Source organism: Colius striatus, chromosome 15 (assembly GCF_028858725.1).
Source record: "Colius striatus isolate bColStr4 chromosome 15, bColStr4.1.hap1, whole genome shotgun sequence".
Taxonomy (NCBI): Eukaryota; Metazoa; Chordata; class Aves; order Coliiformes; family Coliidae; genus Colius; species Colius striatus.
In genome coordinates, this window is record NC_084773.1 from 7,091,755 (window position 1) to 7,119,442 (window position 27,688).

The window sequence follows — 27,688 nt, forward strand, 5'->3', positions numbered from 1 at the left end:
AACCCACATTTTCCAAGCCCTTAGCACAACGAATACTAGAGCCACAAAAGGAAGCTGCACTAAGCCAAGATTTTCATATAATCACAGAACTCTGGGGATTACAACTTTAAATGTTATCCAGAGTCTTCAAGACATTGACACCACAAGACAGCAAGTTTCATGCACCTCCCCATGCACCTGATTCACCTTGGAAAATAGAATCTTCTCTCCACGTGCTTTCCCAACAGCCTTTCTTTGAAAATACATTAGAAATATATAAGGAAAAGGTGTGTGAGTGGTTGGTTGGTTGGTTTTGTTTGGAAGTTTGGGTTTTTTTACAGTCATCCCATGCTCCCCCATTTCTTTCTAGGATATCCCATACAAACTGCTCACTGCAAAAGACCCAAAGTCTAAAAGTTCTTGCTTACTCTACCACAAAATAACTTCAAAAACATGCTTGACGAACTGTCAGCCAAAGCAATTCATCTGCACCAATGAACTTGGCCACAGTTAGGATTTTAAATTAAGAAATTTGTACAAGCACAATAACTAAACACATAAGATTTAGTATTCAGAACAGAATCCAGTTACTCGTATTTGAGACTTGGTGGTCGAGATGTCCATCAAGTTTTCAATACAGAGGAAGAAAAAGCCAAGGCTACCCAAGAGCACTGGTAAAAAGAACAGGACCTTGAATGGCAGATAGAGCAGCATCAGCAGAATGTCCTGTATTTGTACATTAGCTTCTATTTACTGTGTTCTGTAGTACTATCTAGAGCTTTGCAGGAGGCATCAATTCTCTTTGGATATCAACTATTACGACAAAATCAGCACTGGGGGAACATCCAAAAGCATCAGAAACAAAACAGAATCACTGCTTCATATCCTCTTATGGGTAGACCATATAGTCAAGTCAGGCTTCAAACCAAAGAAGCACCTGCAGCAGCTCAGAAGAATGTAAGCAGCAGATAGGCACTCCCTTACAATACCACTGTTTGTCATTTTAAAACTACAGTCTACTGAGTTATGCAGGTTTGTGTTAGTTGTCAGGTTTTTAACTGAAGAACAGAAGTCTGGCTTAAACTGCATTTCTCTCACTAGTTTTACAAAAGATATGCCAGAGTTAATGCACTCAGGACCATCTTTGTACAGCACAGGTGTTTGCATTTTGAAGAAGCCTTGCTCTTAAAACAACTCTCAGTTCTGAAAGACTTTAAATGGTGCTGACAGCTAAGGCATTGCTTGAGCAGAAGCATGCATTTCACACCACACATCTATTTTAATATGTTTCCAACTTTTCCCAAAGCACACGGGAGGACACACATAGCAAGGATGAGGCAGACACGCTGAGTTGCAGTTAAACTGAGCTGGGAAATTGTTAGGTGTTTTTGAGTACAGTCACAACAGAAACTGTTCTGCTTAGAATACAGCTGAGAACCCAGATAGTGAGGTTTTATGTCAACTAGTGAACATATTACTTTGCAGACTGTCCTAAGCCTGAGCTTTAGCCCATGCTGAAATGGACAGAGGCAGGAATAAGCATTTCCCGAGGTTGCCTGTGGCCAAATTTGCTGAACTACTAACAGGCTGAAACAAAAAACACCAAACAAAAGTGCAACCAGAAAAGCCACAACAACCACCACCAGAGAGAAATCTACCACATCATACACCTCCTGACTGAAGTGGAATTATCCTCCTTCAAGTAAGAGCACATATCTCAGAAGGCAAGTAAGAAGTTTCTCCTCACCCTGTATCAAGTTGCAAGGACAGACTACTCTATTAAGAGTTCACATCTTCCCAATAGGCATCACATGGAAATCTCACATTCAGTTTGTTTATGGTTTCCCTTCTTTCTCTCCTTTGTAAAAGTGAATTCATCACTTTAAGTCCTGAACATAGACAAATACCTAAAGAATGTATTGGAAGAAGCACCCATCTCTCACTGCAATCTGTGCCCCATAGTTCTGAGTGCTTTCAAATGTGTTGGCACAAAGTTATGCCAGCAAAACCAGAGCCTTGATGTGGTCACTCTCGGTGTGAAGAGCTTTAACTTCCCTAAACACATAAAGGTACCTCCCTATCATCATTTCACTTGCAGCAATTTAGAAAGGTTCGAAGGCCTTCTCAGAGCAAAATCTTGCTCGAGAAATCTTGCCAGAAATGATCTAGTAGCAGCAATTTCAAAATGCATGCGTAGTCATTCATGTGACTAAGCTTGTTCAACTAACACAGCATTAAATAGTGCAGATATTTCAAACCAAAGACAGCACCATCAATCAGCGGAGACAAGTGTTCTTCTGCCTTCTACTCCCACCCACCTTCCCCAGTAGTTCAGCTCTGATCACACTGTCAGGAATGGAACCACTCAAAAAAACCCATGCAAAAGACAAATAAGTAAGAAAGAGCAGAAAGAAGTACACTGACAAAAAACTGCACAGGAGTGACTATTGCCTAAAGACAACAGAGCTGAGGATGCAGAAGCTGCACTCTGTCACAAACCAGTCAGAGTTGGGAGGGTAGGAAAACATTTTCATGACATTAAGACAAAGTGTTCAGGAACAAGCACAAGTGAGGAATACTGCAAAGGAACAACGTTTCACAATATTTTTATCATCTAAATATTTCAGTGTATTTGGAGAAAATTTAGTGGAATACAAATCACATCAAAACAGGCAATGAACTGACTCCAAAGTCATGGTATTCTGAAAGGAAAAAGTTCAACAGAACATACTCCTCCCAAAATAGAAAGTGATATCAAAGACTGAATGTGCCTTTGTAAATTGAAAGAAGGGGAACAAACAAGTCTATAGACACAACATCCTCTACAGATTTGTTGACATAAATTAAGTGAAAAGTATTTTTGCTACATACACTTACAGCACTCTTTCCAGATAGAACAGGTTTGCTATAGCAACATACAAATAATAGTTTGCCAAATACTCTTGCAAGTTAACAGAAACATACAAAACAAAAAGCCACACTTGCTGGTAATTAAGACAGAGGCTAAGTCTCTTTTGTTCCAGGTAAGTACAGCAGAGATCCAACAGACTTATGATGCAGTCTTGGACAATAGCTCCATGGTTGGACACTGAAGAAGTCAAATCTTTCTTCACTTTTTTCCCCTCTGACCTTGCCATTTGCATATAAAGTGTCAAAAAGCAGCAACTGCATATTCTTCTGTACAAGGTTGTAGGGAGACAGACTTTTAAGTCCATTTCCCATGCAACTAGAACATGTGGAATACAGCAACTTTCTAAAGGATTACTTTATTCTTCTTTCTGTAGCAGGATACAAATACTAATAGTATTCCCTGAGGGTTCAGAAGTTCCCCTTCTCCATGCTGCTAGCACTGGTCCCCAAATTCCCACAACTTCTTGCCTTACAAATGTTCATTACTGCTGACTTGGTGTATCCCATTGTCTTTCAGCTTGCTGTTTAATCTCTTTAACCTTCAGCAGGTCAACATGAGGACTGTCAAGCTTTTGTGCATGTCAAATAGAGTTTGAAATGATGATAATAATTTTGGTGATACTGGGAGAGAGCCATGGAAAGTTTCAGGGAAAGTTTCAAGTATAGAAGACTGTAAAAAGTCATTCAGTGGAAATGTTAGTTGGAAGAACATTACCACTAATCAATATTCAACTCATATCCTCTAATGAAAGAAGAGTACCCCAGGCAGGATGGAGATAACCCCAGGGAACCTTGAAAAGGGCAAATTGCTCACACACTGGATGCTGCAAAGAAAATGGAAACAAACAAACAAAAAAAGAAGGAAACTGTACAGAAAGAAGGATAACAGGATCAAACCTAGTCCTCTGCAGAAGCATTCTCAGTGAACAATTCATGCATGGTAAAATAGCCAGGACATGGTAGCTGAAACAACAGGTGACATCCCACTTCTAACTACAGAGATAAGAAAGGTGAGGAACAGCAGCTGCACAAGCAGATTTACATGCAAACTATCCCCCAGATACAGATTATAACTTCCTGTTTTCCCACTTCCTACAGAAGGAGGCTAATGATCACAAGGCCTCTATTGCCCTAGCAATTCACAGGTTGATCAGCTTACACAAAACACTAACTGTGGCCTTACGAAAAGATGTTTGGAATGCATTCATCACCTAGAGATGGGATCCAAGGCCAGGACACAGGTTACAACACTGAACCAGTGACTGGCAGGATGCTAATCGCATCAATAACAGTTGGCACAGGGATGACAAGAGACAACAGGAGTAGCATCCCTGAACATAAAGCTAGGTGGTGCTAAAAATAGGTCTCTCTGAAATAAATCCCTAAGAGAAAGACCAAGAGTTTTAGTTTGGAGAAATGGAACTATGCCTGGAGCTAACAGTCATACCTGCATGCAGACAGAGATGAATGTGTGTCATCTCTAAGCAGACAAGCACAGAGAAAGCTCTCTTCAACGCCATTTCCTCATCCCCAGAAATGCTGAAGGACAGAAGGCACACAATTTCAAGAACAGCAGGGCCAACACCAACAGTCAATTCAAGTGGCCAGACTTGCAAGCTTCCGCTAGGAACACAGTTAACATTTTGGCTTCTGCGTAAGAGAAGAAACAAGAGCCAGACTGGAGAGGGTCCAGGAATAAACCAGAAGAGAGTAGTTTAATGACGCAGTCTGCACAATGAAAGGAGAGGCAGAGAGGAAGGTAGCTGGAGATACAAGTGGGGTCAAGGAGGCCAGGAGATTTTTTTTTTCATTTAATCCTGTGAGAAAATAATGCATACCACAGAAGAGCCAGGTGGGAGAGTAAGGGAGGTGCCAAGAGCTGGAACAAGGCACATCTAGAGGATGCAAGCAGCTGAATTAAAGGAGAGCTTCGTCTTTCATTGCCCACAAAAGGAGATGTAAAAGTGGGAAGATATGAGCCCAGTACATTCAGTCAAACTCTCCTGGAAGAGACTAGTGCAAAGAGAAAAAAAGAGATACAAGCAGTGACAAGGTTTTTGAAGCAAATCCAGCAAGGAGCAGCACACTGGAATCCCAGGCATGGGATCATCAGTTCAAGGGATAAAAGACACAATGGATAGAGCAGTCATTGCCACTGTTCATAGTGTGTTGAACTGATTCATGGCACAGGAGAAGGCGGCAAGTCAGACTGGACAGACTGACACTGAAATGATAGAGAGGGGCAAAAGATGCAAATGAAGTGAACAAGACAGTTAGGAAAGCATCAAGAGCAGATAAGAAACTGATAAATGCACTTGAAACCCAAAGAACATAAAGAGTTTGAGACAAGATGTCACGTGTCTTTCACCATCACTTGGTTTCAGCAGCAGAGAAAGCTGTGAAGACCAATTCAAATGCCCAGATCTCTTGGTATGGCAGGAGCAGCGAGCCTGTGTCTCAGGATCAGTGATGATCTTGCAGCATGGGAACCCACCACTATGATGACTATTCAATTTAATTAGAAAAGGTCAAAGACAATAGCAGGATACTTAGGAGAAGAAAGAAGAATTCAGAGAGCAGCAGGAAGAAATACAAGGGGCAAGAGAGATGACAGTTCTGTTTCACCATCTGATACAGGATGCAGCATGTACCCTGCAGAAGCAACAGATGGGAAATCCAAACCTTACAAAATACATAAGAGCTAGGAAAAAGCTATGAAAGCCATGGATGTTTGTTGGTTTTTTACCAAGAAAAAAACCCCACAGATACCCTAAAGACAATATGGAAAGGGGAAAAGGTGTCAGCACAGGTACTGCACATAAGCAAACCTTCAAGAGGTGCAAGCCAGAGTTGAGTATTGATCTCAAGTAGGGATAGACTGGAAAGCTTTAGGGATTTGTGATCTCCAAAAGTAAGGACAAGTTAAAAGTCTAGATAAAAGGAGTAGATTCCAGTACCAGAAACTGCACAGTGAGGGTGATAATGCAAAGGAGAGAAAGGAAGAGGGAAAGGGAACCAAGGAAAAAAAGATGGCAATGGCCACAAGGGATGTATTCATACAGAATAGCTCTGACAAGAAGTCACAAGGATTCTTAGTCTGCTGAGCTTTGAAAGATTCCTGTATCACTACACAGAACAAGACTGCAATGCTTGCACCTTCCTTTGCCAGAGAATAAAGGTAACAGGGAAAACTTAGACTGGCACCTTGTAATTGAATCTTCATAGCTTTTTAACTCCTGAAATCTTCAGTTTAATAAAGGGGAGAACAGAACATTCATATTTCACCACTCAGAAATGCTAATGTAAAGTCAATTATTTGGTGTTTGCAACGTGCCCTTTTCTCAACCGATCTATGCAGCCCTGGGCTGCCTTCACAGCCTTCAAAGAGGACTAGGCCTGCACAGATGTTTAGCATCACCTAGGCCTAGCTGGCAGCAGAACATAAAGGAGCACATTTGTTTCCTGTGCACCTGCTCAGTACATCTTGTTCTTTAGTCAGACAGCGCAGCAGACAGCACTTACACCACTGAGGTAGGTAGAATGCAGCTACATAAATGTTCAAGTCAAGGTTGCCTGGAGAACTGTAACTTCTCATTTTCTGTCTTCCTATTTATAAACATAACTATGCAGATGTTTTCTAAATATTTAAGGGAACTTCCATTCCACTAAAGAAGTTAGTCTGGAAATTCTTTAATCAAGCCACCTCAAAGGACAGACAAGCACTGTATACATACCTGCTCTCCTCTAGCAACTCTCCCGAGGTGATTAACGGGCCCCAAAACATTCTGTTCCTCAGTGATGATTCAGTACCAGAGACGGACCTACATACCAACCCGATGTTTCATCTGTATGGAATTAGGCAAGAGTACTTCACAGCTTGAAGCACTCCAGAAGTAAAATATGCAGCACAATACAGAATGATATTTTGCAGCTGCAAGATGTCAGCTCCAAGCTGCAAACTCCTGTCTCTAACAATCCTTCTGCTACAAGGGGGCCAGCTCTGTTACAATTAAAGACAGCAATGTAAACTTGGCAACTCTCCCTATGTAAACTACAGCTAATCAGCTGCTAAGAAATTCCTGGCACTCCAGCAGTTGCTCAAAGTATGGCTGAAGGACCTTAAGGTTGGTTTTTTTCTTCAAGTGTCCACTCGCATGCAGCCTTCCCAGAACAACATTACAGCAGTCAGCTGTCAGAGCAGGAACCAAGTCTCAAGCAGCATATTCACCCACACAAAGTCACAACTCAAGAATGTCTTCCAAACAGGCAGTTTGGTGGCTAACCTATAGCCGTCGCTTAAAAAGGCAGGTTTACTTAATGACCAAAGAATGCACATCCACTTCATTTTTAGCCATTTGGAGATACTGGCAGAAACCAGTGAGAAGAGAGGGGAAAGAAAAGGAAAAAAAGCCCTTCATATTAAATAGCCTGGGTTTATGTATGAACAGACTAGAGAAACAGTGCAGCAATCCACCCCAGCAGCTTCTGATAGAGCAGGGCCTTTTGTCACTGCTGGTTGCTTATAGTGAATGAAGCACAGATGATCATACACTGTTAGTGGAAAAGTAAGGTATGTGGAGAAGTGAGGTGACTGCTACAAACAAAAGAATCAACACACAACACAGCACAATGCCAGCAGAGGGAATGCAAGCCAGGGCTCTACTAGGACTGGTTCCACAGCCATCTCAGTGCAACACCTTTAAAGCTGACCAGAAAGCATTACCAGCCCTACTTGTTTCCAGACAAAAAGCATGTATAAACCCCTGATGGCAACTACCTTTCAGCAGTGCCAGTGTCAAAGCACTTCCAATGCCAGTTAAATGTCTAAGACAGTGGCAGACATTATCTTACTGATCTGAAACAGTGGGTGGAAAAAAAAGGGAGCTTTAGCTCTACTTCTGAACAGATGATTCACAAATCATCTGTTTTGTCACAGCCCTGACTTAAGTACAACATCAGCCTGAAGGGACTTTGTTGTCTAATTCTGAAGACCTCCATCACCATAATCAGTTTTCAACTCTCAAATCCTTTTTTTGTGCCACTGCACTCCAGGAGGAACAGCCTACAGCTCAGAAAGGAGGAAAATGGAAAGCAGGTTCAGCCTCCTGCTGAACAATAACCAGGCACATCCCTTCCTGAGGGAAGGATGAAAGGTGTAAAGATCCACTGTCCCTCCACACTTACCCCTTTTCCAGAAAGCTACTTCCTAAGAACTCACTTAGCAAATTCACACAAAAGACAAATATGAGAACAAGATTAAGGCAACAGTTAAAAGCTTTGCAGTCCTATCTCATTGGAGTATCCACTTAGTCTAGTTTTCAAAGTAAGAAAGTTTTATGTACTCAACATTTATTATTGGGATAACCAGCATTTGTTATCTTCTTCCCACTCTATTGAGCATTGAACACTCTGGTTAGTTTTAAGCAGATCTTTCCATGAAGCAGAGCTTTAAATATGAGGTTGTCCTATTTTTCTATCAATCTTACAAAAAAAGGTGAAAAGTTTATTAACACACAGCCAAAGAGAAGTTACAGAACAAACTTTACCTTTTCAGACATCAGACAAGACAGCCACTAAACAAAGCCACAAGAAACCAGCATTATCAGTTTTGCAGCTTACACAGCTACTATATTATTGCCTAGAACCATCCCCACTATCCTCAGCAGCTTCAGGCTACGATTTTTCCCAGCTAGTTTTGATGCCTTAAGACTCAGTCCCCATTGTAACAGACACACAAGTGGGTTAAGAATTTCTGTTCTCTTTGTCCCTTTGGAAAGAGAACTTTTAAAGCAAGCCTGCTTTTTCATGCCTCTAGGCCCCACTCAGCATGACAAATGAAATTAGTCTATTTTCATTTAACATTTAAAAAGAGAGCTCCAAGTATTCATATCATTAACCTCACAAGCAACACATCCAGCAGCACACTACTAATAGGCCAATCAGTTAAACTGCATCAACCAGCAGCATTTATCACATTCAATTATTTAATTCAGTCTGTTAACAAATGGAAACATGTTCCCAAATCACATCCCAAACCCCACTTCCTCCATTTCACTACTGCTGCCCCTAAGTGTCCTGTCAGGTGGATAGCATTTATCCTCACAACACAATTTGGGGTGGAGGGGAGGGGGGGTGGTGTGTGCCTTGATAGATCAGCTAGTGCACTTCCAGTTCCCCTACAGCTTGTGCAAATGTAAATAGGCCTAAAAGAGGAAAGAGATAGAAAAGAAGAAACAGAGGCTTAAGCTAAACTTTGTTTTGTACTCAACACCTCCCTTCCACATGTGGGAAGTATACAGCCTGCAACTCCAGTACCAGTTACACAGCAGGATGAAGTAACTTGTTGTCAAACATCATTAGAGTACAAACCATTTTCTCTTCAAGGAATTCAAGCACTTTGGTTCAGTAGGGAAGGGCACCTAGAATCCAAAATCTGCTAAGGCACAGAGGGACTGAAGGGCATTTCATGGCTTGTGACAGTAAAGAATCAGTTGCTTGCCAGTGATAAAAGTTCAGTCTGTCCCCAATGTCAAGGGGCCAAGTGTTATTTGCACCACTTTAGAGGGGGAGACAGCCAGAGCTGTGGTACAGAGTGTACAACAGACCCAGGATTAGAGTCCAGGGGCAGCTCTGACTGTGCCCCTTAGGTCTTAAGACTTGGCTCCTCAAGACTGGAACTCCTTTGCTGTCTTTCTTTCTCATCCTCTGTATTCCTGCCTTTCATCCTTTCCTGCCCATAGGCTTTCCCTTCAAAACAGTGCTAATCTCAACATTTAGTAGTACTATCATCCTAATTCTATGCAAGGAAGTTATCAAAATATTTTTGGCCATGAAGAACAAAAAGCTCAAGTTCAGATTTGCCCAGTGTGTCATGAGTTTGTACATTACTGTATAAAAGGCTTTGCCTCACCTGGTGACCATGAAGAGTATACAGAAGTCTTCCTTCTAGCAAGTCCAGAATTTTAAGAGTTGAATCATTGGAAGCAGTAACCAGATAGTTTCCAGAGGGGTGAAAGGAAAGACTGTTTACCACAGCACTGTGCACTATGGATGGAAAAAAAGGTATATAACAGTCACTGAGAACAGGTTACATAAACCCAAGGCAAAAGAATAAAATAAAGTACAAGCATATTCCAACTTTCTGTTATAAAGTTTAACGGCAACATTAACAGGCCAAACACTCCACAAAAACTCTTCAGAGCACTGGAGAACAAGAGCAGTAGTCAATTCTTTTAAAAATAGGCATTCCTTTATTGAAAGGAAAAAGGAAGCCTCGCCAGTTAAAACGGGAGGTGTAAGGCTACAAAAGCTTCCCGTGCAGCCCCAAAATACAACTGTATGCACAAACGAGCCACACAATTCTGTGGGAGCTGTACATTGACTTGAGAGTGAGGACAGCAGCTCCACAGTAGTAAAATGTGTCACTCTGGAATAAAATCTATATGCTGGTATATTAAGGAGACTGAAGTTACAGTGCAAATCAAACTCAAAGTTGGCATTGCACAGGTTCTTTTGGTTTACAACCCGACTCTAACCATGAGTGGGTTTAAGAGAAGCTAGGAAAAAAGAACCAGCAACTTGAAAATGGTCCAGTATAAGCATTATATCTTCAGACATCCAATTTGTCTCACCAAAAATTTAAAATAAGTGTGAACAGAAAAACTAACAAGTGTGTGAACTTCCAGTAAAGCAATCCTTCCTAAAGATGAAGCCTAAGAAGTATTTTGAAAAGAGCTAAAGAAAATGAAACGTCAAACTGTACTTAAGTTTGCTGTAACATTAAACATCTTCCTAATGTAGGGCTCGTTCTCCCTCCTCAGACTTTTACAAAACAGGATATTGAACATATTTATTTATGAGAACATGCAGTACTTCACATATGCACAGCATATGGGACATTAAGTGAATACTTAAAACCCTCTTCAAGTATAACGTTAATATTCTGTACTTATACTATGTGCTTTCCAAATGTCTCCCATCTACTACTAATACAGCCCCCCAACTAAATTTATACTTTCTAGAGAGTCTACCATGCGTTTCAAATCCAAACTGCATCTTACAAAACCTGAAGATACAATTTTAAAGACAGTAGAGCCAAGTATTATTTGTCTTTGCAGATGTGCATTTGAAGTGGAAATCTGAAATAGTCTTGTTCAATTGTAAAACAGAATGCACTGAGTTCTGAAACTCTCAGAAACACGAGTTATCTCCTCTTGACCTGGACTATTAAAAACACTTAAGAAAACCTGAACACATAGCTGACTTCTAACTATTTATTCTTGTTGGTGAATATTGCCTCTGTCACAGAGCTCTTCCTCCAGTCACCCTCCCTGAATTATACTACATATTAAAGGAGAAAAAGCCTGTGTGGAATTTTTCCTTTCAAGAGTGTTAATGCATTTCTCCTTTGACAATTTTATTCCAAGTGATTTGTAATACAGATGACTCCATTAGTGTCTCTATTCAGATAAAGGCAAACATATTTTGCCAAGTAAGGCAAGTCCTAAAGAGCATGTCCTGCAGGTCAAGGGAGGTTCTACTTCCCCTCTACAATGCCCTGGGGAGGCCTCATCAGGAGTCCTTTGTCCAGTTCTGGACTTCCCAGCTCAAGAGGGACAGGGAACTTTTAGGGAGAGTCCAGCAATGATGAAGGGACTGGAGCATCTTTCTTATGAGAAAGGGCTGCAGAATCTGGGGCTGTTCAGCCTGGAGGAGACTTAGGGCCACCTCATTAATACTTACAGGTATTTGAAAGGTGGATGTCAAGGGGATGGGGTAACACTTTTTTTTTTCTGCAGTGTCCACTGACAGGAAAAGGGGTAATGAACAAAAGCTGGAATACAAAAAGTTACACTTAAGCTTAAGGAAAGACTGTAAGGGTGAGGGAGCCCTGGCACAGGCTGCTCAAGCGGGGTGTGGAGTCTCCTTCTCTGGAGGTTTTCAAAACCCACCTGGACACGTTCCTGTGCAACTTCATCTAGGTAGACCTGTTTTAGCAGGAAGTTGGACTGGATGGTCTCTAGAGGTCCCTTCCAACCCCCACCATTCAGTGATTCTGTGAATCACACCAGAAATAGATTAAGTTAATGTTATATTCTCTAAGTTCTAGAGAGTGAATAAGGTATTTCCAGCTTCACCAAAAAGCTTTTCATAATGGAAATAAATGTCACCAACTGCACTCAGCTAAGCAGTCACAGCTTCTGTGCCCAAGGAGATCTTGGCTGTCATAAGCTCAGAATAAGACTTCATCTCTCTTCTGCAAAACCAGTTCATACCTCTCAAGACCATTCACAACACCTCTCCAAAAATTTGCTAGCATGTCCTGCAACCTCACATTTCATGTTGTAAACAATAAACCCAGTGCAGTATGAGGTGGTATTTCCCAATGATATGGTTGCTACAAGCCTATCCTTCTGCCAAAAAAAACTAATAGGCAGTTAAGGGACTTACACTGCAGGGCTAATGACTAAGTCACACCAGCCTATACAGTGACTGCACACAAGTGTCCCAAGTGTGACGATACTACTTTTATGTTATCAGTAAATGCAACAACTGAGTAACCACCAGCAAGAAGATGGACTTGACACAGTCGCTAACAAAGAGAGTCACCACCCAGTCTCATCTGAACTGTATAAAAGTAACAATTGCTCTTTTTGAACAGCACTTAAAAGAGGTATAACTGTTTTTATAGACTTGCAACAGAGGTGCCCTCTACCAACTTTGCAGAGTAAAAAAATACTAGACAATAAACATTGGCTATTTTTGCAGAGGGATCATCTGCTGTACAAAAAGGTTAGTGCCAAGTAGAGGGCTGAATAAAGCATCTGTCTATTCTCCTGTACAGTAAACATGACTAGAGCACACTGCTGGTAAAAAAAAACCACATGGTATACAAAAGGTTTTGCAGTTTGCTCTCTACTTCCAACTTTGACTTACAAACGTCACAGTTAGAACAAGTCTTGGCAACAACAGTAACTTTGCTAAAAGACTAATCAGTTTTGGAAAACAATCCGACTCTAACACACAGGAGCCTGTGGCTGGGCTCTATTAACTCTTCGATGCGACTCGGCCTTTAAAATGGATCCCCTTTCCGTGCGGCAGCCCCAGCAGGTACTGCAGGCAGAGATGCCCTCTAGCGGGACTGAGGCGGGACAGCCGCAAACCCAAATCCCCTTTAGCCAAAAGGCACGTGTAGGAATCCTCGAAGAGTGGGACTCGGAACATACTTCCTGAACGTGCCGCAAGGACTTCGGTCTGCAGCAACAGGCAGATGAAGTGGCTGCATACACCTCCCACCGCAATTTCAGGTTTCTTTGGCTTTTCATGATTATTTATAGTTCAAAGTTTGATACACAATTAGGATTTGCACAGTAGCTGTTAAAAATAACACTCATAACAGGAAAAGACTGCTTCAATAGCAAGGGTGTCAGACTAAAATGCCATTCAGTAAGGGTGGGATACAGGGGAAATACATAATTCCAAAACAAAAAATAAACCTGGCAGCCAAACCTAAGCCACATAAGACCCAGACAATTTAATAGCAGTAAGTGGAAAGCAGGAAGAGGTGACTTTTGAGCCAAGTTACACCGTGGCTGGAAACACACACTGTAGATCTTGCCACTGTTGACAAGCTGATAAAGCAGGTTAAAGGACAATCTGACCCTGTTTAAGTTTTTAAATGTGCCACCTATTTTAGCAACACGACTTCAGAAAGGCGTCTCCAGGTTTTTATCTGGGTCACAAGCTAACAATACTTATTACACACAGAATCATACTCAAGTATTTATGTGTAACGGTACCAGCTCAATGCTGATGGAATGCTTCATTTCCATTACATTTTGTTAACTATCAGAGAAGTTTAAAGAAGAAGTTTAAAAACAATGAATCGCATTCTATGAGAGCTCAAGGAGTTCAGGCAGGTTTAGAGCTGAAAAAGTTCAAACAGTGCTCAACTTGACGACACAGGGAGAATACACTTGAGATGACCACCCCACAAGCCTGCAGTAACACACTGCAGGAGCAGGAAGCTGAAGCTAGAAGCAACGAATATGATTTTTCTTTTTTTGCCCAAGAAAAAAAAACCCACCTTGTTCCAGTGACAGTAGTGTCACCATCAGTTCTTAATAGTCAAGTCAGATGAGCATGATAGTGTTTCTGTCTACATGCAAACAGCAGAACAACATCCCTCTACATACAGCAGAATTACAGAAGTTTGCAGACTGTTCCTATTCCACAGCAAAGCCCTTTGGAGAGCTTTAGCTTAGCTTTTTTATAGAACCTAAAGGACTTTTCATAATCTTTAACAGCTTCTCAGCAGCCAATCTGCATTTCCTTTGAGACCAGTAACTCTCAATTGCTTCTATCAGAAGTAGTTTACTCTTTCACAGTTCACTCTTTCACAGAGAACCCCACTCCTTAAGCATCACAATGCTTTTCTGTAGTAGCTAGCAACAGGACAAGGAGTAATGGGATGAAACTGGAACACAAAAGTACCATTTCAATATAAGAAAAAACTATTTCACTGTGAGGGTGAGGGAGCCCTGGCACAAGCTGCCCAGAGGGGTTGTGGAGGCTCCTTCCTTGGAGGTCTTCAAGACCGCCTGGACATGTTTTTATGTGACCTGATCTAGGTGAACCTGCTTCTGCAGGGGAGTTGGACTGGGTGATCTCTAAAGGTCCCTTCCAACCCCTCCATTCTATGATTCTATGATACACTTTCTCTGCCTTTCAATTATCAAAGGAAGGTACAGAACTTTCATTGAGAGCCTACAAATTCTTTCATCCCCTTGAATAAAGGGATACACAATCAGAAGCACTTCAAAAACAGTTCTAGTTACATAAAGCCAGGAGGACCAGAAGCTCTCAATTTTTGCCTCTTAACTTGCAAAGTTAGAAGCAATCAGCTACAAGCTATTTTACTACCCTGTCTTTTCTGCATGGCATTCAGCTGTGAGGCTGTCACAGCAGGGCCTGACCATATCTGATGTGGATGGCAGAAAGAACAATACACTACTCCCTAGCCCCATGTCTCTGATCTGCTTTACTGGCACATCAGAAGCAGTCTTCATAAAAAGCTAATAAAATAAGTTTTAAGTTGAATGAGCTGTACTGGAAACAGTGCTTAAGCATGTATGGATTTACAATATACTACAGCAGTCCTAAAAACTGTTAATAGTAAAGGAAAGAAAACGGGATGATCAAACTCAAAAGACAGGGATGGGAAAGACCCTTTTCCTATCCAGTTCTACCACATGGCAACACTAATCAGCTTGACAAGAGCAGGTAATGGGGGGAAATGCCATCTGGAAGGTAAGGGAGGGGGTAAGATTTAGACTCCTAAATATAAAAAGATAGTTACTCCATTGACAAACCAACCTGGACAAGTCATAGCAAGGTCAAAGTTGACTCTGGAAGCTAAAAAACAAACAAATACTGGAGAATGAACTGCAAACATGGATCATGGTATAGAGTTACAACTGGTTCATTTTCCTCTTTTGTTAACTTTTCCTAATTTTCTCATTAAGAAGTTAACTTTTTGTTTTGCTGGAATGCATCTAACTCCTCCTATAGAATTATTCAGAGACAAAGGCCACATCCTTTTTACTGCACATCATCTCCTCAAGAATAGCCAGTACTAGCCCAGTGGCATCCCAGAAAACACCAATGCACACCTGCAACGTGGGGCAGTTTCAGCATCAAGAGTTTTTTTGCTGTTTGATGGTAGGCATAGAGGGAGAACTCAGAACAGAGGTGTTTCTCACCAATATGTGAGAATCAGCCTTTGAGCTAACACAAAGCATGTTTGGTGTAAAAGGGCTTCCACTGGCAGTGCCTTTCTGGAAAAGGAGCAGGTGATGAAGAAACAGTCCTTGGACCATATCAGTATGTGGAAAGGTCCAACTTTCATAGGAACTTGCCTTGATAATGCTGGAGAAGTCTATTCATCCTAACGTCCCACACCTTCACTGTGTTATCTGTAGCAGCCGCAGCAATGCACGTACCACTGGGGTGGAAATCCACATGATTCACAAACCTGGAAATTGCAGTTAAATCCAATTGTTTATATTAAACTCTTACTAAAGATCAAAAAGGCGTTTTCAAGAAGGGAAGCTAAGTCATGGTGTATTTAACATTACAGAAAAGAGGAGATAACCTCATAATTTGTATTGTTGAGTTTTTAAGACCTTGATTACAACCCCAAGTAGACTGCAGGAGTATATCTAAGCATACCATCTTCAACAATTTGCATGGCAGGTGTAGGAGCTGTAGATACAAGCCTCCTGAAATATGATGGATCCAACTGTCACAACAACATTTTCAAGTGTTCATTTAATGTTTGCATAATATATGTCTTCTATTAAATTAACAGGATTTCTACAATGGCGTGTACAAGACTGAACAGGTATTTTTCTTCTATTATGCTTAACCAATTTTAAGATGGAACTTCTTGAATTTGTGCCTGAAATCATTTGTTGCCATTTGGAAGGTACCAAGGCTGAGACCAAATTCCTTTCTGGATCTGTATGCAATCAGCTTTAATGTTGAACAACACAAGTACAGTAAAACCTTCAGAACTCTCAGTGAAGAGCATCTTGTAACTCCTCACCCAATCCACATAGAATTGGATGAAATTAATTATCCTTTGAGTATTTTTATCACAAATGCTGAGGAAGTTGAGATATTTCAATAGGTTGTTTGGACAAGCTATATTCCTAAGAGCACTGGAAAAATAATGCTGTCTGAATTAATCTTCAATACCATTGTGTGTTACCTGGAAAGAACAAAACTTGGTACTTAGAAATTCAACATGGTAAGAAATTAGGACAATTCCAGTCTCAGTTCTCTAATGACCTGTTCTGAGTTTCTGGACAAATTAACTTTTTCTGTGACTCAATATTCTCCATTAAAAAGTCCTGACCCAACAGGTGTGGTTCTGAATACAACGAGGTTTTTGGAGTAATCTTCTTACTCAAAAATTTGAGGATGAAACAAAGCACCCAGGTACCCATCTGCCAGTGCACTTTTGCTCTTTTAATTTACTTCAACTTAGAACAAACATAAAAAATCTTAATATAAAAAGAAAGAATTCAAGCATCTCCATAAATAAATAAGTATAAAGAAATTAAGGCTTGACATGTTGGACAGCTGTTGAAATATAACCCTCGAGGCTCCAATATTGAGAAGTCACAAGAAAGTCAAAGCGATTCTGTAAGCTCTTTCTTCATCTCATCCTCTGCTGCCTGCTTTTGTAAGAGGTGCACAAAAATTTTAAACAGGTAGAAATTAATGCCAGGAGAAGGAATTCTGACTGCAGCCACAAAATCAGGTGTGCATTTATCAGGCATCCACATTTCAGGAATCACAAGAAAGACAGTCCTCATGCACCACCAGATACTTACCCTCCATGCTCACAGAAGGAGTGTATGCATTCTCTGCTGGCTTTATCCCACACTTTGACAGTTTTATCATCGCTGGCTGACACTATCAATCGACCATCAGGAGAGAATCTAAAGTAAAAGTTACAGAAATGAAGAAATGCCCCCCAAAGGTGTATAGGCTCAACTGGGTTTGGCCAGTTGTCAAGGTATATTGGTAAAGAAGTCACATTGGCATCAGTGAGAACAAAAATCCAATCACTGTAAGTTGAGGGAGGAAAAGAAACCAAGCCCTAAGTCCTCAAACTAGCCACAATTCCACAAGCATGTTAAATAACTCTCAGGAAAGTCTTGAGTCTTTACTTTATATGCTCTGTCTTACTTGTTTTAATTTAAATTTATCTCAAGTTGTCTCTTTACCCTGATTCAAAACAATCCCTATAGATCAATACCTCTCTTCATAGACATACATTTTACAGGGACTTGAGTCCCTAGATATCTTCATCATACATACTGGTAAAACATTGCTTCTGCTGTATTGTGGGTATCTACAGTCCCCTCCCAGCCACTACTACTACCATGTTCAAGAATTTTAATGAACTTTTCACCTACAGAGAAAATGTGGTTTTATCCTATCAACATAAAAACTCCTCAGAACATTTCATTCTCAGATTTCATTTTTAGTTATCAGAAAACAATGTTTTTATTATAGCAGCACTTTCAGCTTTTCAGAAGGAGCACAGGTGATCATTTTGAACTACAGGCACGACAAGTCTGAACATAACTGAAATAATATAAATCTCTCATCTTGCTTCTGTTAGCAGCTTCAAGATGCAAAACTCTCCATACCAGGCAAAAGCAAAACACAGAACCAATCACTAAGCAGGGAAGTCTCTGCTTCAAAAGCACACACCACTGAAGCATCAAAGACCACTGAAGAAACACAAAATAGGTACACAACTATTACCTGAAGGGATTTCTCTGCAGGCTAGCAATATATTTCAGTCACTAGACATACTTGAATCATCCTGAATGTAAATGTGTTACACAAGACCATGATACTCAGTCTCTGCTTCGAGGGATAAATCTCCATCTCTATTTGTCAGAAAGCTGTAGTTACCTGGCACAGCGAACCCAGTTGATGTGTTGACTAAGCGAGAATAAAAACTTCTGCCTGTGAACTGTCCACACTTTGATTGTTTTGTCATCTGAAGCTGTAACTAAGGATTGTCCATCGCTGGAGAAATGAACACTCCTTACAGTTGCCGTATGAGCCTTGAACACAGTAGATTCTCCCTTGCTGTACAAAAGGAAAGAGCACATTAGAAAGGCACATCGCAGCAGCAAAGAGATTATCTACCTGAAAACACAAAGCTTCTATGTGCTGAGCAGTGCTATAAACCACCACTGCTATGAGAACTGCATCTGCTTACAGGAGGAAGAATATGTTGATCAGCCCCAAATAAACTCACACTTCACGAGCTATACAGAACACACAGCTAAAAGCAGTTGTTCCAGCTCAACAGGAAACAATCTGTATTTCCTGTACAGGGGCAAAAATGCTGTTGTTGATTTGTGCAACCATTTAAACCAACATCTATGGAAACATCAATATAAAAGAAGCTTCTACATTCTGTACTGTTACCAGGTCCTTTGCTGCAAGGCAGGTGAGGAGGTAGGCAAGTGTTTTCACAGCTCATCTGGAGAGAGACAAGCAGGGAACTACCTCACAACTGTTGCTGCAATGGTCCATACTCCAGCTGAATGCTTCCAATGTGGCACCACACAAGAAATAAATGCAACTGAATTCAGTATGTCTGATGTCGTACAACTTTGAGCAAGCTACAATCAACTCAAGAAGGCAGGACAAAAGACAAGGTATTGTTACTCTTCTTTACCCATCATTTCCAAGTAAATAAAGAGGCATTCCTCTGGCAAATAAACAAGACATATTAGGAGTTCAAAGTGCAACATATTTAGACATCCAACAGGTTTATGGGACTCTTGGTCAAAAAAAATACATCTCTAGTATGTACCATACTACCAGGAGCTCCATACTCACAGGCAGAACAAAAAAATCAAAGCACTGCGTACCTTCCAGAAATGTTCCCTCCTTCCTCAGAAAAGGTCAGAGCTGCCTAGTTTTGTTATATCCTTTATCTGCCAGAAGGCATGGAACAGTAAAGGTTACTTCTCAGGAAAGTTTTCTTTCTGTCCAAAACTACAGAACATGCCCAAGTCTGATAAAAACTCATGCAAAAACATGAAATTATCAAATTCTGTCAGCACAGCTTATAGAAAATAAATCCCCAAAATTGACATAAACAGACCAGAGCAGGATTGACTCCTTCAGTAACATATCAACCTTAAAAAGGTCTGCAGCTTTATCTGGAGATAAAGCCCTGGCCCACAGATTATTGTGGGCAGTTTCTCCCTGCCCTTTTAATGACAGTGCAAATCTGTTAAGCTGAAGCTTTCAAACTTGCCAAGTGTTCATGAGTTAAAGCAACTAAACACCACTCAAAAATGAAACTTCAGAATTAGCTTAAGGTATCAAAAGTATAGTTTCGTTAATCACAGACAAGCTGACAAAAAAAGTCAATACATACTCAAAGTATTGTCTTTAATCTTAGTAATACACCATCATTTATTATCTGTGGAACAGTTACTGGTTTTAGACTAAGAAATGGAAGTTAAAACTTTTGTGGACTACAGCAAGCATGCAAGCTAGTAACCTCCACCCTGCTCACAGAACAGCTATCACCATCACTAAACCTCAACTTGTGCTTCAGCATCCTCCTCAACGCTGGCAGAGAAGCGAAGGATCCATTTGATAGGTGGAAAGACAGACTTGGGAGAAAAGGGAAGAAAAATACAACAGCTCACCACTGATGAGCTACATTATTAGCAAAGGATGTCAATACTGACTTTAAGTTTTGTAATGAGTTTTGGTTCTGATGCTATTTCAAGACCAAACTAGCCCTTCTGTATTAGAGCTGTCACAAAAAATTCTTTCCCCTCCAATAGATCTCAGTCCCATAGCTGGTGAACTGCTATGAAGAAGCAAAGAGAAAACCCAAACAATAGTTAAAACACAAGATGAGAGGCAGAAAGGAAAAGATACTTACACACTGGGTACCCATAACCGGACTGTTTTATCTCTAGAGCCCGAAGCCACTAGGTGACCAGAAGGTGAAAACTGAACACACATCACTGCATCTTTGTGGCCCACAAAGCGATAGGCTCTCATCTGGGGTTTCATACTCCAAATCATCAGGCACGAATCCATCGAGCCACTTGCTGAAATAAAGAGAAAAAACAAAATCAAACCTGCATTAGTTCCCCTCCAATTACACTGCAATGACATTTTACACTCAGTTCACCATCACAGCTTCCAGCAACCTCAAGTGCATTGTCCATGAAGCTTCACCAGTGTTTTGCATGCTCTACATTTCATTAGTAACTCAGACAACACAAAGTCTGTCATGCATTGGCTCAGACTGACACCTTCTTTCCAAGAGTCAGGTCATGCAATAGCTGCAGAGGCAAAAGATCCACAAGTTGTAAAACTCCTTCCAAATAAATAGGCACTAAGGAACCACATAGGTCTGTGAATGGAGGTCATCTCATCACTTCTTTTATTGGGAAGCAGAGACTGGTATCAGCTGCAGCAGATTAAATATCAAGTGACACACTACAGCTTAAGCAGAGAAGCCCTGTGAGTTGACAATTTAAAGGCAACTCCAACACCTCTCCCTTGCTGCAAAAGCAAGGACAGTCAACCCTGCAGTTCTTGCAAAATACAAGCTTGCAAACATGACAACAGCAATGTTTGATGTGCTATTAGCAGGAAGGGTAAACAGGAATTGATGCTAGTCATGAGAGGCTTTAAAGAACTATGGATAGAGATGGGGTCCCTCCATCTACCCACTCCTACACTCATTACTTCTGTACTCACCTGTGGGAATAAACAGCCAACCAACAACCACCACAACTTGTCTTTACTCTTGGGCAAGGGGGCAAAAGCATGCTCATGCTCCAAAGACAAGAAGGAATAGAGAGGGCTGGAGAGAAACCTCCAAGGGCAAAGACTCTACTTAACAGGAAGGCAGCCATTCCCCAGGACAGAGGCTGCTTTTTCAAGATCCTCCCTCTGCAGCAAGAGCAGAATCAGTTAAGCAGAAGGCAGAATTCAGGTGCACACACTGCACCCATTGAAAGCACAGTTGACAACTCATCTCCATGACACTGAACATCATGCAAGCTACATACCCTTCCCTGACAAGAGCCTTATCAGTCCTTGCCAAGAATACCAGGCAACAGGTTTCCCAAACACAAGAATAAATTCCACTTCAGCCTAAAACTCCCTTGCCCAGGGCCCAGCACTGACTCAGTGCAATGCAAGCTGAAGAGCTGCTCGTCCCCTCAAGCCTGCCACACCGCGTGAAGTCTGTAGCAGCGGAACACTAATGATTTTTAAAAGAGCAAACACATGCCCATGGCAACTTAAATCCCCTTCAAATTAATTTTCATGTCTAGATATCAGAAAAAAATGCAGATTTTCCACAGGCAAATACAAAATATATACATCTTAGCCTGCCAACAAATTCAAGCTCCATTTGTATCTTTCTACCCAAGTGCCAAGTGGTTCATTACTCCAGAGAGATCGTAAGAGGTTCCTAGAAAAAAAAGAGCAGTTTGATGATACAGCAGTATCATAAGTACCAGAAGATTTCAGTTCATTAGTGTTATGGCAAAATACCAAAGAGACAGACACTTCCAGCAAAATCTATTTCACAGTCATTTCAACACAAAAAATAAGAGTCATCTGTCCTGCTATTATTTGGGATTAATATATGCTTATTTCAAACAGGATCATTCATTATGCTGTCCCCTAAGGGGAAACAAAAAAACCTTATCTATTTGTCAGTTCAATTGTTGGTTTAGTTTGGTTTTCTATTTCATACTGGCAATACCTTTCCTTAGGGATGTTAAAATTCAAGGAGAGACATTGTAAATGTGGATGGAGCACACAGCCTAGTGTCAAAGAGATCTGAACATTAATCATAACACCACTAAGACATTGGCCAGGATATTAAGCTGCAATAAGAAATGTCAGGAAAATAATGCTCTGATATCTCAATAAAGCACTACAGCATGATACTGCTTATATGTGACTGTTGGCAGTAGGTATTAGCCTTACTGGGCTAGGCAAGCAATCTAATGGAATAAAAAGATGGAGTTTTCTAGGTTTGGTTGTTTTGTTTGGGAGGGGTGGGGAAGAACCTGAAAATCTCGGAAGAGTCAAGTACACTTGACTGTCCCAACAGTACCTAATGAAGAAAAGTTTTAAGAGTTTGTCCTTTTCTTACCTGGTCTCATTTACTAAGAATAGATGGAGGCAGAGGACCCCATGCTGCTCTGAAAGGCTACTGAAAAGCAAAGCTAAATGACATTCAGACCTCCTTTGCATCAGCACAGACATCTGCACTGACAGCAGAAAGTTTTATGGATACACAAAGAGAATCTAATGCCTCAAACTACCATTTCTGCCTTATCTTCTTTGTGAGCCAAAGCAATGCCCACCATGCCACACTAACTAAACAGGGGCTTCACTAAGAGCCAGAGCCCCTCCTGGTTCCTACTCAATGCACATGCAGTGGGTTACTGAATAGCAGGTAGGACACAAACCCTGGCATAACCACAGGCACCTGTGTATGGGGCAGAAATGGAAGATGGAGAAGAAAAAGTAAGGTCTTACTCTAAATCAAACACCTGATAGAGAGAGCTGTGAGAACTAAGCAATGGTGGATGTCCCTAAAGCTCTAGAAGAATACACAATCTGCCACCCCTCAGGTCCAACAACAGGATTCTTTTCAGAGTATACAGAAATGTTTATTCCAAAATTCTCCAAAAGCTATTAATCAGGAAAACAAGTTCTTTGCTCTCGTACAGCTCAGTACCTCCACTGCTCCCTCCATCTAACTAAAGCAGAGAAGCTCTGTCTTTATCATGTGGTCATCAAAACACCGAGAGACAACTTACCCAATTGTTTCTTATTGAGACTGAAGTCCACACTAGTGACAGCATCTCTGTGGCCTTTGAAGTGTCTCTCCAAGGATGGATCTTCCTAGAAGACAGTCATGTTGAGATATTAGAGATTAAGAACCACCTTTGCACAACAAAACTATTTTATTTCTAAGAGAAGTGAATCAAACCATGTATTCAGTCTACAAAAGCCAGGTAAAGATAAGAACACAGCGCAACACAAAATGCAAATTTCACATGTACTGACAAACTTTAGAAGAGGACAATTATCCAAACTGATAACTCCCCTGGATCTTAGGTGATTTGCACAATTATTAATGCATTATTTACAACATGCAGCCAGTACAGAGATCCCCACAGCTGACTTCAGAACAGATCAGCTTTGTCCACCACCACCTGATCAGGCAGGTGTGTTGTCCTGTTGTTTGCTCTGACAGCTGCTCATCTCAGCTCAGGTTTAGCCAAGAGGCTACTCTTTGTACAAAGGACAAATTTGCAAACTTAATACACCTGTGGAAACACACGGGTAGAATCAGAACTGCAGCAAAACAGACTGATCCACTACCTTTCCTCTACATCCATGGAACACTAGATGTCCCTATTCATCACCTTACTGCAAAGGCCAAACAAAGCCTGAGATTAGGGGAAACAAAACACAAAAAACCACAAACACCAAGAGAACCATTACAAGAGTCTGTAACTCTTTAAAACTGTACAGACTTCAGGACAGGCTGATCAGTCATCAGTCCCCTCTCATACACACAGCTTCTGCCTCCCTGACAACCTCCAACACAGCCTGGTGTTTGGCTGCAGCCCCAGCCTGCTCAAACAAGAACCCAGCCCCACAATAACAGGGCTGACCTCCTCCCACAGCACCCAGCACCAGCTCTTCCCAGAACCAGAGCTCACCCCAGAACCAGAGCTCACCCCACCTGCACCAGCCTCTCCCAGTAGCCTAGAGGTGCCCGCAAACACAGACCACCCTAGGGCCAAGGACTGCCCCCCCAAGTCCCAGCAGCATTAGGCTCCCCACAAGCCCAGCACTGTCTCCTCTCAGTCCCAATTGCACGATGACAGCCCACGGCCCCAGCCCAGGTAAGCAGCTACTGCACAGTCCAACTCCAGGAGCACCAAGTCTCCCCTAACCCCAGGACTACCTGCCATCACCGCCCCGTCCCCACAGCCCCAGCAGCCTCAGACACTCTCCCGTGGCCCCGCATCATCCCTGCCTCCCCTCACTCACCCAAAGCACCAGCCGCCCCACACCCGGACACGGCCCAAGGGCCACTCTCCCAAAAAACCCCGAGCCCAGCGGCCACAAAAGCGCACACACACCCCCACCACGACCCGTCCCCGGCAGCCGCCAACCCTCCAGCCACGGCGGGTCCCGTCGCGGCCGGCCCCTCACCAGGCTGCCGGCAGCCATGACGCCTCCCGCGCGCCGCGGTTCGGTTCCCGCGCGCCGCAGCAACGGTTCCGCCCTCGGCGCCGGAGCGGAAAAGGCGGGCGGGGGCGGGGCCGGGGCCGGGGGCGGGGCCGGGGCCGCGGGCGGGGCCAGGGCCGCGGGCGGGGCCAGGGCCGCGGGCGGGGCCAGGGCCGCGGCCGCGCCTCACACGCAGCACCGCTCGGCCCGGCCGGGGCGGCCGCGCCTCAGCGCTGGCGGGAGCGCGCCTCACACGCAGCACAGCTCGGCCCGGCCGGGGGTCCGCGGTGTTCACGCACCGTTACATCGATCCATCGATACAACAGTCTATCAGGAAAGCGCATTTGCTTTCTAAAGATACATTAGGTCGCGTCATACCTTGCAGTGTAAGGAGCGAAATTGTACTGGAGGCTCCGCTCGTGTTTGTGCTGAAGTGAAACATCACTAAAAGGTGGCCTGGCCATGGGCACAAGGCCTGTGCTGTGTCAGGGATAACAAATACCATGGACAACCAAGTTAGCACCAGTGTCCAAGCTCCTCCGACGTGGCTCTGAAACCTACCCAGCATCAAACCCATGTAGCTCCAGCGTGGCCGGCTCCAGGGACGTCTGCATCAACTGACAAGCAGCAAGGATACTGCAGAAATAGGGCAGCTTGTGAAGTTTTTCTACGATTGGGTACTCGTGTTGTGCCTGAACGCTTGAAGGGTGTATGATCCTGGTGTAAAGCCACTTTGGGGGTGCCCCGACTTGGCTGGGATGCCTTGTGCACATTAATAACTAATTACCTTTGTCATTCTGGCCTCTCTCCTCAGTCAGCACAGTCCTACATTTGTGCCTTTTCTAATTGTCCTCCTAATTTTTTTAAGATTAACATCTCTAACCGAAAAGTTGCTTCATGCAGGCCTAAAAACATTTGCTTTCTAAGGAAAAGCAGTCAACCGGAACACTTAACAATTTCAAACCTTTTCCTTATCTGCCAGGACATTTTGCTTTGAGCAATATCCAAACATACCTTTCTCATCCCAGCTACAGCTGTTTTCTCCCTAAATCAGTCCAAAGCATCAAGCCAGTCTCAGTGTGTGCTGGCTGCACCCAGGGCAGTGGTGGTCAGTGCCTGGAGATGGTGCTTGTGCTGGGAAAGGGTCTGGAGAACATGTCTGATGAGAAGCAGCTGAGGGACATGGGGGTGGTTTAGTATGGAGAAGAGTGAGGCTGAAAGGAGACATGATCACTCTCTACAACTACCTGAAAGAAGGTTGTGGTGAAGTGGGGTCACTCTCTTCTCCCAAGTAACAGGCAACAGGACAAGAAGAAATGGCCTAAATTTGCACCGGGGAGGTTCAGATTTGGTATCAGGAAAAAACAGGAACAGAAAGTGTAGATGTGGTGCTTAGGGATTTGGCAGCGTTAGGTTAAAGGTTGGACTCTGTGCTATTAAACGTTCTTACTTCAGATGGCCACCTGAGGGCAGCCTGGAGCCTCTTCCAGCCTTCAGTTTTTTCAAGATACAGAAATAAGTAGGGAAATTGGATAAAATACAACGTAATTCCATTAAAGATGAATCATGCCAAACTAGCCATCTTTTTCGTTAAGACTACCATTGCTCTGGGCAGAAAAAGCATTGAGCTAGCCCCTCAAATACCACTTCCCAGCTTGCAAACTAGGCATTATGTAGTAATTCTCCGCAAGTCCTTCCCTGGGGTTATTTGTATGACCATGAATCAGGAAGAAGCCCCAGGATCTGCCACCTCTGTCATAATGATAGAGCCATGCCAGGACTGTGGTCCCTGCATGCTGCAAGGTAGCGTGCAGCCACCTTGGCCAGCAAAGCTATTGCACAGCATCAGACCCACCCAGAATTGAGGTGGATCGTTCTTGCATGAAATTACAGCTAACCCTTGACTTCCAGTTCAATTCATAAAGCATTTAACTTCTGAGCAAGTCTAAGTTTAGCAACTAAACTAAATGTTTACCACTTCTGTATTGCAACCCCCAGTTCTCACATGTCCTGTTAATATTTAAGCTGCTGAGCATACCAGTCTCTAGACATACTTCTCAAGTTTTAAGAATATGCCAGTGTGCTAGGCTTCAGAAAGCCATGATGAGACCATTTTCCCGGAGAACGTTAAGGTTCTCAATGAGACCACTGGTGGGAAGAAGTATTTGCCTTCTGCAGAGGAAACACCAACAGATGCGAAATCGGTTAAGGCAATGTGCACAACCTAAGATAGAGCCAGCAACTGCACCCAGTCACTAGCAGCACTCTAAGAACAAGGTCCTCCTGTCTTCATGACCACCATGATCCCAGCATGGGTCTTCCACAGTTGTTTTGTGTCCCATCCCAATATACCATAGAGATGGAAGCAGGGGCCTTGAGCAACCAGCCTTACAGTGCTTTGGTGTATGTCCACCCAGCTGGCTGGGATGGGACAGCCACCCTGTCCTTGCCACTTCACACTCAGAGAGCAGGGATTTAGGCAGTCTAAGCAGAGAGCAACAAGAAGTCAGAAATTGCAGGTGAAGATCAATGCAGTCCATGCTTCCCTCATTGCAGCTGTGGAGAGAGGCAGCTACAGTTTAGGGACTGCAGAGGGGACCAGATGCATCAAGGAGCTGAACTGATGACAATGACATGGTCCCATTGCTTCCATGGGGAGATGCTGTTTTACATCAGCTGAAGATGTAGCTTGCTGTCACATCCATGTTTTCCTCTCTTCCTAATGACTTTGTCCTCCCATGTGTGCCAAACCCATTTATTTATAGACCACAGTCTTTTTTTTCCCTCCCACCAGCCTTTGTGCTTATTTTGATCTCTTACAGAGTTAAGCTGGGAGAAAAAAAAATCTTTTCCTCAAGTAAATCTCTCACTGAGATGAATGCAAATTTGTTCAAGCAAATTCAGGGAGCTTTCATACTGTGAGAGTGAGAGGAAAGGCGAGTGGGGCAGCCTC

General features: G+C 42.6%; 1 protein-coding gene across 6 annotated transcripts in view; it reads right to left on the minus strand.

The window, feature by feature from the left end:
• The window catches only part of POC1A (POC1 centriolar protein A), a 78,933-nt gene that overhangs the window by 27,426 nt on the left and 23,819 nt on the right, over window positions 1-27,688 (minus strand). For 5 of the 6 annotated variants that reach the window (XM_062008395.1, XM_062008392.1, XM_062008390.1 and 2 more), the window contains 6 exons: window positions 23,310-23,394; window positions 20,393-20,564; window positions 18,385-18,564; window positions 17,289-17,396; window positions 15,807-15,922; window positions 9,800-9,933 (listed from right to left, as the gene is read on the minus strand). In XM_062008395.1, coding sequence (XP_061864379.1) covers window positions 9,800-9,933; window positions 15,807-15,922; window positions 17,289-17,396; window positions 18,385-18,564; window positions 20,393-20,553 — 699 coding nt within the window. In that variant the 5' untranslated portion in view covers window positions 20,554-20,564; window positions 23,310-23,394. Of the gene's footprint in view, window positions 1-9,799; window positions 9,934-15,806; window positions 15,923-17,288; window positions 17,397-18,384; window positions 18,565-20,392; window positions 20,565-23,309; window positions 23,395-24,720; window positions 24,793-27,688 lie in introns of those variants that run through there. The other variant, XM_062008394.1, reaches the window with a different exon arrangement.